Here is a 9,861-nt window from a genome sequence, read left to right on the forward strand (position 1 = left end):
TTTCATAACTTTTCTTCTTTACGTACACTTTTCCTACTTGTAAGTTGTTTGATGTGTGACCAGTAATTTTTCCTCCTCTACTCCTTTGGTTTTAGGTATTAGGTAGCACTGGATTTGACCCCCCTCTCTCTCTAATAATAATTTGTAATGCAGGCTTGGTTCATAACCAAGTACATATCAAAATACTTGAAAAATATACAACACCACTGGATTAATTATTACCTTTCGTTCTAGTATCAAGGAAGTAAATATTACAGTGAATTTTGGTGAAACTTGGTAAAAAGCGTTACAATGTCATATTCCATTCGGAATGGATTCACATCCTGACAACAGGACTTGGCTGACAAAAAAATTAGATTTTACCGTTTCATCTGATAGCATACAAATTATGCAGGTCTGGAGGCTGTTTCAAGTTGAAAGAATTTCATAAAGTATTTTAAAACTGTCATGTTTCACCTAGCTTTTTTGACCGAACTTTCCATAAAAATTAAATATTAATTGTTTTGGCAGGTTAAAGAATTAAAGAAATAAGAATAAAGCTCTGCATAAAGAAACATGTATTTTTTCATTTTTAAAAAAATAAATACGTTAAACATTATAAACACTATTACTATGAATATAATCTTTCTTACGATCAGAAGAGATAAAATTACAAAGGCACAAAGGTAAAGCATTATGAGTAATGGACTGATGGTGTATGTCTTAGAATTGCAGAGTCTTTCAGATCAGCAAACCAAAAAATAGCATTCATTCAATATTTACAGAGGTCTCTCTGCAAGGTGGTTTAACCTTCAAACTTCAAATTTTTGGTATTCATTTTTCAATGAATAAAACTTTGATACAAATTTTCAATATCATGTAACGGAAAAATAATTCAACTTCCAAAAAAACAAAAATTGCGTTGTTCCGAATAAGTAACACTATGCCATAGGTTAAAAAAAAAACCCAGGTATCAAATAAATATTGGAACATGGTTTCACACACATTCCTTTTCTTTTCACTCCACCGAGGAACCAGGACTTGGTTTCCCTGAAAATTTGTATTTTACCAGGGAGAAATGTGGCAACATCTGAAGACTCATACTGAGTTTTTCCTTAACACGGCAGCATAGCACTCTCTATTACCACAAAGACAGTGCATTATATCAAGGCTCCTGCGTGAAAAAGCAGCTCACCGAGCTCGTTTAGGTTTTAAGTTCATCAAACTAGCACCAAGGGATAGCTCAATGAACAAAAGTAATGAAACCCTTACAACTCTCCTGAAACAGCAGCTATTCAAGTTTCTAGCTGAAGAGATTTTTGATGAATTCTTTCCTATCCTCAGTCGCAGGAACCGGTTTCGATTTAGTCTTCTTCTTGCTGCTTAAAATCTCTCCTTCCGTTTTCCGCTGTTTATATTCGATTTCCTTTGCAGGGGCAGTTGGCCTCTTATTCTTTTTCTTGCTTAGTCTTTCGCTTCGATCTACGTTCAGAGCAAAACTGGTAGCTTCTCGTTTTGCTTGAGCCACGACCAATCGTTGTTTCTGCTTTTGCACAGCTCGTTCGTAGGCAAGTCTCTCACAAAGGTGCACCCACTTGAACCTGTGACACCAGAAAAAGGATATGCTCAACGAATCAGCAAAGTATATCTTCAAATAGACCATGAGACAGGGTGAGAATAAGACTGCTAAAAGGCATGTTCCTCATCAAAATACCGTCCAGAACACGTTGAATGTATCAAAAACTTCGGAAATTAGGTCACATGAGAAAAATCAACATTTCTAGTTTTCATTGTAAATAGTTGGTTGAAACTTTCCGCTCGCTGAAAAACCATTATCAGTGTAGATCAATTCAGCTGCTAAAAACAACTGAAACGTCGGGTGAAGAACAAGAACCTGATTTCACACGCATTTCCTTTTTTGTTTGACACAAGGCGCATCTAATCTTGTAAAAAAAATCAGCAGACATGAAAGTTCTTTCATTGAAAATACCGAAATTAATTCACTGCTCGATAAAACTTTGGTTTTTCGGCAGCAGGCATTGTAAAATGATGTACACAAATAACATTATTAAACTCAAATCATGCACTTGTAAATTAAATTCGGAAATTTTCAATTCATCTATCGAATTCTGGGAAAAATTCAGATAAGGAAACTTGTATTTTAACACTTAGTTTCACACTGTGTCGAGTGGTACATTAGGACAGAGTTTACAGATTGATGTAGTCCCAGAAAAAAGGAAAATTAAGTTGAAAAATTACTTTCACATTGAAAGGTAGGCAAGAGAAACTTTTATTTTAAATAAAGTGTTTAGAATTTTGCTTTCACTACATTTTTATTGATAGAGAAACAAATGTTATTTAAATGATCACAGGATAAATCTCACAAAGAGTGGTTAAAGCACTTAAGTTCTCAAAAATGTACCTATGTTAGTAAAAATTAGTTGTCTGAATAAAAGATGCAATATGACAGAAAATGTGTAATGTCAGTGATAGGTGTGCTTTTCTGGTTCAACCATTCATAGGTTCCTTAACTAGTGTCAGTTGCGCAAGCCATAGATTTTCCTCATTTAAGGTGATTCGATGGACGCCGTATTTTGAGTCAGAACGGCATGCGATATATCGCATCAATTGGTTCCATTTTAGCAGCTACTCGTCATTTTTCTCCAATTTTGAGATTGCAATTCTGTTGTTAGGAGACTAAAGCACTCACTTACCAATTTTAACAAAAAAATTCAACATATTAAAGGCGTGGTTTTTTTAGAGAGAAAATATCGCATTCGAGTGCAGTTTCGATATCAGTATCGAATGCGATGTTTTCTCTCTGAAAAAACCACGCCTTTATTATGTTGAATTTCTTTGTTAAAATTGGTAAGTGAGTGCTTTAGTCTCCTGACCACAGAATTGCGATCTCAAAATTGGAGAAAAATGACGAGTAGCTGAAAAAATGGAACCAACTGATGCGATATATCGCTTGCCGTTCTGACACAAAATATGGCGTTCATCGAATCACCTTAAATAGAATACATTCTGCAATAGAGACTACTATTTCTGGCTTATCCATAAAAGTATTTACCTGTACGGGGAATCAAATGCATACATGTTGTTTTTAAAATGAGTCAGAAATTGTGATTCTTTTATGCAAAATGTAGTCCAAATTGCAATCGTTAAAGAAATCAAAACCACAAATGAATCAGTGAAAATGAAAACACATAAACTGCGAAAAATGAAAATGTTTAAGAGACACACCAAACTTTATAGTAAGTGAAAAAGTTGGTCTAAAAAAAAGCTTTTCGGTGCCAAGGGACAAATTACTTAGGAAAACAAAAGGCACAAGTGCTTAATCCCTGCCGGCAACTGCTAAAAATACCGTCATTAAAACGTTTCAAAAGTATTGCTGCAATGTTAATTTTGGCAGTAATGTTGTGACAACGTTTTTACAACCACTTGCAGCCGGGCAGGACAGATGCACCATCTTCAATAGCTTTAGGAATTTTTGGGCACCTTTGAAAAAATTTGCCTGTATTCAAGTTGGTGTGTTTTCATTCTCACAGATTCAGATAAAATAACCAGTTGAAGTTGCCTTACCTAGGAAGATATTTGATGTTCCACATACAGTCATAAAATTTGCTCCTTTTTCGTCCTCCAATCAGCTTGTTGTTCAGATGAGCTGCAACTTGCTTCGCATGTTTCTTGCGCAAAAACTCTACCCACCCTTCTTCGAAATGTTTTGATGGTTTTTTTTTCTTTGAGTGAGCTGGAAAAAAATCAAAATTGAATTTTTAAAGTGCGCTCTGAAACAATAGAATGTAGCACACTGAGATTGCAAGGCTGATGAAGTATGATGAAGGGCTGAAGAAACAGGCAGTAGTCAAATTCACTGCTACAACCAACCTTGTTCCTGGCATGAGAACACACTTAAGCTTTCTTCTTAGGATGGCATTTCTTACTACTATTACTGTATTAATACTACTATGCAGGGTGTCAACTAAAACAGGTGGGTCAAAAATCAGTACTTTTACAGTACTTTTTCAGTACATTCCCAAAAAAACCAGTACTTCCTCAATAGAAAAATTCAGTATTTCGTATTTCCTCAATAGAAAAATTTAGTACTTTTTCAATACCACCGTTTGACGAAATTTATAAAATTGGAATTTCTCGCTCAAATTGAGCCAAAAATGACCAAAAAGTGAAACAAATTCCGGACCTTTTGCGGAATTTCTGCACTTTTTCAGTACTTCTGGACCCCCCTTAAAAATCAGTACTATTTTCGGACTTTCTGGACTTGTAGACACCCTGATTTTAGTACTAAAACATGGTTTTTCTCCCTGAAATTTAGAACAACTTCTAGTAATGATACGCTGTCAGGTCTCAGGGCAGAACTTCAGAATCTCATTTCAGCTCTTTCAGCTCTATTGGACTGATTCAGTGCTTCAAGTAACTCAGATCGGCGATGTTACCACCAGTTGTAAGTCAATACTGATGGATTAGTTCAGTTACTGCAGATCATCAAAGCCTAATACCTAATGTGTCCCTTGTTAAAATTTCAGAATGGGTGCCTACAAGATTAATGAGCGACCTGACGGAGTATTCCATTCTAACCATTCTTTGACAAAATAAGACTCGAATAAAAGCATAACCAATTGATTGGGTAATAAAACTCTTACGATTTTTTGCAGGCTGGAGAAAGATTCTTCCTATTTTGCCATAAACTTCCAAAAGCTCTCTAAGTTTGGTGACAGTCATGTACTTCGGTATGGTGGATAGGTAAACGATTCCTTTGGAGCGCCTCTTTGCTGGAGCTTCTTCCTCTTTATCCATGGTTGAATTAATTCACTATACACTGCCTAAAAGAGAGAGAAGTAGGAAACTGATCTAAATAATACAAAACATTGAACACGCACTCAATAAGGAATTTTATTAAAAACATTGCAGATGTCTAAGCTTTGTTTATCGGTTTGATCTAATGATGACAACACATGACTTAACCTAAAAAAACAAAAAATGCCGGTTTGTTTACATTTGATAACAGAGCGGGAAAGAGAGAGCTCTGATTGGATGAATACATTTTGCGGCAGAAATACAAAAAACTAGCGGGAAATTTGAATTGACGGACATGACTTCGTAGTTGCGCCTCGATAGCATTTTTATATTCTAACCCGCATATAACAGTCAGACGGTCGCTGTCACCAAATTTGTTTTTAGAATCGAAAATTTTGGTTGGAATCACGGTTCAAATGATGAAACCACCCTTACCGCCGATTAGCCGTTGCACTTAACGAACGGTGCGCGGCGGGAAATTTGCGCGCCATTTTCTTTTCCCGCGCTCAACGTTGATTGGCCGTTGCACTTTACGGGCGGTGCGCAGCGGGAAGTTTGCGCGCCAATTTCTTTTCCCGCGCACAACGTTGATTGGCCGTTGCACTTAACGAGCAGCGCGAGGCGGGAAATCTGCATTAGCAGTGAAAATTAATGCTGGAGCATCCCGGGATTTCTTATCACCATCTCCTGAAATAATTTGTTCATAGTTTTCATAAATGCAGCTCCAGTCGCGTGAAATTTCGTGGGATATTTCATAAATTATCGATTTTTCCCGCCCCCACTGCGTTTCCGGTCAAGTAGAAATGGCTACGTTGTCTGACAGGAAATTTTTTTTTTTTTGAATTTTCTGATTTTTCCAGACTGAGTCGTGCTGATCCCTGAGAGCAGCTATTATGAAACATTGTTTTTGAAATTTTCGGCTGTTTAAATGGGTCAAGGGATGTGGTACCATCCGGACGCATTTTAATTATTGCATTTGAAATTTGCACCTCCTTGGTAGCTGACTGTGAGTCGTGCTGTCCCAGGAGAGCACTCAGCTTAATAAACAAACAAGTTTCTTCATGAAAAAAAAAAAAAAAAAAAAAAAACACCAAGAAGTGGCCCGAACTATATGTAGCAAGTTGGAGAAATGGTGCTGGGCCCACACCATTTCGCGGGGGAAACAAAGCCAAGAAGTTCAAAAATTAAAATTAGAGTCAAAAATAAATTATAAATATTATTATAAATATTCTTCACGCGGTACAATTGCAATTTGTGCAATAAAAAGTACGTATACGACATGGAATATTTCCTTTTGAAAAAAATTCTGATTTCGCGTTTCTTTTACAAGTATATTGCAGAAGGTAGCAGTAATCCAACAACAGCGTCAAAATTTTTACAATGATGTTTAAGCCAAGGAACTGCCTCGACCCGCTTGTTCCACAGAACATTCGCTCTCCAGGAAATGATCGGTCATTGCGAGGAGCAGGCGAAAGGAGCAAACAATATAATACCCTCGTTTCAGACTGTATAACTTGTCTCTTTTTCATCCATCTTATTTAACTCTCAGCGTAGGCCTCAGAGAATGTGAAAGTCGCGGCGAATTTTTCTAGGAATGCTGTAGATTCATCTCTCAGGTTACGCAACAAAATTTATAGTAAATCGTCTTGTTTCAGTTGTTGTGATCGTCCATTCCTCCCTCCAGCGACGCAGCGCGCTGAGTTATGAACTAATTGCAACCGTCCGCTCGCAAAGGACTCGCGGATACATTGCGCTCGACTCTTTATTGAAAACAGCATCCTCGAGATTGTTTCGTTCGTTTCTTTTTTTATCGTAAAAGTTATTTTTACTCGGGCCCTTTGGTGTCACGCCTTCCATCCAAGGCCACGAGTTTGACCGAGAGGAAGAGAAAGAGAGCGAGGCAGTTGCCGTTTTTTCAGAGGACCGGACGATACTTTCGTAAAGCAACAAAGCACAGCCGCTTCAATTCACTTGCAAAATAGCAACCACGGCGAAATGTGTCATGGTAATAAGTGCATATGCATTCAAAATCTTACTCTCAGAGGCATGATTGGACATATTTATGCTAAAAAGAACTACATGTTCCAGCAAACCCTGTGCGCATAGTTCCTTTTGGCATTAATACGTAAAATTTTAATACTTGCAACACTCTGCAGTGCCGAGGAAGATTGCCGTAGGAACATTTGAGAATTATTGCTATAACAATTTTGTATTAGGATTATATTTTTTGTATTATATTTAGCTATGAGAATAGTACTTGGTTATAAATATTTGTCTTTGAAATTTTTAGACGCACTGGATTCAGTTATGTATAAAATTCTGCGAAATCTTCAAGTAAAAATGCATATACCATCGTAGGAAAATTTGGTTTTTACTCGTAGAAATTGAGCAACGGCTACATACAGATCATAAGACGTTTCTTAAACACAGTTGTATTTACCAAGTTATTTTCTTTTGGGGCGCGGTAGGTGCCAAACCGCCTGACCTTTTATATCGTGCTTTCGCAGGTAGAAAAACAGGAGTTAGGACCGATATAGTTCGCGTAAGATTATTTAGATAGACTATATAGACCATAGCTCTGCCGTGCTAAGGGAGAACGCCGTATGAGCCTTTAGTTAGGCGTTGCCAAATTTCCTCTCGTAGATCACGTATTTTCGGGAAAATGTGTAAATAATTTTCTTCCCTCTTTACAGATAATTTTTTGCGCAATTTTATCTAAAGTTCCTGGAAATTTTAAGGGAAAGTATTCATAACATTCCTCAAAAATACACATTTTATCGGAGGAAATTTGGCAATTCTCGAATGTTCATACGGCGTTTTTCCTTAGCACGGCAGAGCTGTCGTACCGTGTCCCACGAGTATACTTGCGAAAACCACGTCAACGAAAAAACCTCAAAGAAGCTGTAAAACCGCGAAAATTGCAGGAAAACTCCGGAGAGGGGAGGGAACTCTTTTGTGAAAAATTTTCTCTCTGAATGGTTGAAAAAGGTATTGCCTCTCCCCAAATCAGAATAATCAAAAGCCACCCAGTTGTCAAAATTGGAGGTTCAACAATGTAGTCAAAACGCCTCAAAGGAGGAGGGTAAGCAACCAATATAATGATTGTTGATCTATGTTGACGCACAACGCTTTGTGACCGATGAAAGTCGATATAGTGACCGAAACTCGATTGCAACATTAATTAATTTTTTTTCTTCGTTTTGAAAAGTAAGGTTTTTAAATTGCGCGAATAACTGCAGCTAGTTGAACTCAAAAATATTCCTAACTCCCAACTAATTTGAGCAACTATTTTAACATTTCAGAAATCAAATGTTATATATACCCCACAAAATGAGGGCACTTCGAGTAATCGCAGTCACTTTTTGCTTAATAATCAAAGAAAAGTCATATAGCGCCGTCATCGTGGGTTCGCCTTAATCGCGAGCAACTATTCTAACACTTCGGAGAGCAAATTGCATAGCCGAAAATATGAAGGAACTTTGAGTTGGCGCTGTAACTGCATAGAGGAGCCTTGATCGCGAGCAACTATTCTAACTTCTCGGAGAGCGAATTGCATGTGCAAAAATATGAAGGCACTTTAGAAGAGCCCAGAATTACAGTAATTCAGCAGACTTATGAATAAAGGCACCAGGCGCGGAGCGGCGTTGGGGCTGAAGCTAAAACTTCATTCCAGAATTTTAGGATTCGTTTGATAAAAAAACTAATATTTTTGTTATTTTTTTGAACCACTCATATTTTTTAGGTTTCCTGTGAAATATCATAGAATTCTTGGGGGTGTTTTCCCGAACTTTCCGTTTTGAAAGAATTCATGTTTTAATATGTATGCCCTTATATGTTAAGTTAGGTATTTATTTTTTCTTAATGAAGAGGCTAAATCACAACTTGACTACTGAGATCACAGACTTCTCAGACGTAGAGGCGTCTTCTTTCTGAACATGTAGAGGAAGCACAATTAATACGAAAAGGAGATAGATGATCCACGAAATTATAATTTGCCTTCAATTTTGGAGGTAGGCCACAGAACATACACCGTGAAGTTAGTAATAGTCTATTCGAGGATGCGTGTCCAGCGGTGTCAATGGATCTTGCATCGTAGTATTGATAACTATGCCGACGATTTTGATGCTAGCTTTGTTTTCTATCCAAGTCTCTAAGGTAATAAATTTATAATACGAAGATATTTCCATAAAATTTAATTTAAGGGCTTCCCTAGCGTATACGCAGGAAACACCAATGTTCACATGTAAGTTCCTCGCTGCGGATAAAACTCCTTCAAATGGCAAAGTAGGCAAGCACAATTTAAAAGGTTGGACGGGGCTAGGAAGTTTATTTATCTCCATCAGCCATTCATGGTTCAGGACTTTTTGGACTTTTCGGACACTAGTCAGGAACTGTAACGCCTGTGCACAGATTTTTGGAATCACCTTGGTTGATCCACAGCCAAAAAAAAAAGACTAAAAACATTATTAAAAAAAAGGAGAGAGAGAGTGAGAAAACCATTCTCGTTGCATGGTGAAAATATCGGAATAATTAGAAACAATGATGATTCCCTAGCATATACGCACGGAAACGCTACTGTTCAGACGTAAAAGTTCCCAGCTGCGAATGAAACCCCTTCAAATGGCAAAGTAGGCAAATTACACATTCAATGGTCGCGCGGAGCTTGGAAGTTTATTTTTATCGATCAGCCATTCATGGCTCATGACTTTTTAAACTTTTCGGACACTTTTCAGGAACTGTTACGTCTGCGCAAAGGTTTTTTGAGCCAACTTGGTTGATCTATGGCCAACAAAAAAAGATAAAAATATTAAGAAAAGACAAAAAAAAAACAGATAAAAATATAAAAAAAGATAAAAAAAATAAGAATAGATAAAGTAAAAAAAGAAAGAAAGATTAAAAAAATACAGAAAATATTAAAAAAATAAAATAAAAGATAGAAAAGGGGGAAAAAATAAAAAAAGAAGAAAGAAAGATAAAATAGATGGAAAAACAAGAAAAAAAGATGGAAAAAGAAGAAAATAGATAAAAAAGAGAAAAAGAGAAAAAGAGAAAAAGAGAAAAAGA

General features: G+C 36.8%; 1 protein-coding gene across 1 annotated transcript; it reads right to left on the minus strand.

Moving 5' to 3' along the window:
• Positions 1-534: 534 nt before the first annotated feature.
• Positions 535-4,956, minus strand: LOC109033916 (activator of basal transcription 1). The gene is made up of 3 exons (XM_019046770.2): positions 4,644-4,956; positions 3,565-3,733; positions 535-1,580 (listed from the first exon to the last, which is right to left on the minus strand). The coding sequence occupies exons 1-3, from the start codon at positions 4,795-4,797 to the stop codon at positions 1,283-1,285; spliced, it is 621 nt and encodes a 206-aa protein (XP_018902315.2). The 5' UTR covers positions 4,798-4,956; the 3' UTR covers positions 535-1,282.
• Positions 4,957-9,861: the final 4,905 nt, after the last annotated feature.

The sequence above is a fragment of the Bemisia tabaci genome, chromosome 8 (genome assembly GCF_918797505.1).
Source record: "Bemisia tabaci chromosome 8, PGI_BMITA_v3".
Lineage (NCBI taxonomy): Eukaryota > Metazoa > Arthropoda > Insecta > Hemiptera > Aleyrodidae > Bemisia > Bemisia tabaci.

What these genes read in the sequence shown, in the direction of transcription:
- LOC109033916 (XM_019046770.2), bottom strand. Translation starts at nt 4,797, where the DNA reads ATGGATAAAGAGGAAGAAGCTCCAGCAAAGAGGCGCTCCAAAGGAATC. An exon ending in TCTCCAGCCTGCAAAAAATC is followed by an intron (nt 3,734 to 4,643) that starts GTAAGAGTTTTA and finishes ATTTTTTTCCAG; the next exon opens with CTCACTCAAAGAAAAAAAAA. An exon ending in AACATCAAATATCTTCCTAG is followed by an intron (nt 1,581 to 3,564) that starts GTAAGGCAACTT and finishes CTGGTGTCACAG; the next exon opens with GTTCAAGTGGGTGCACCTTT.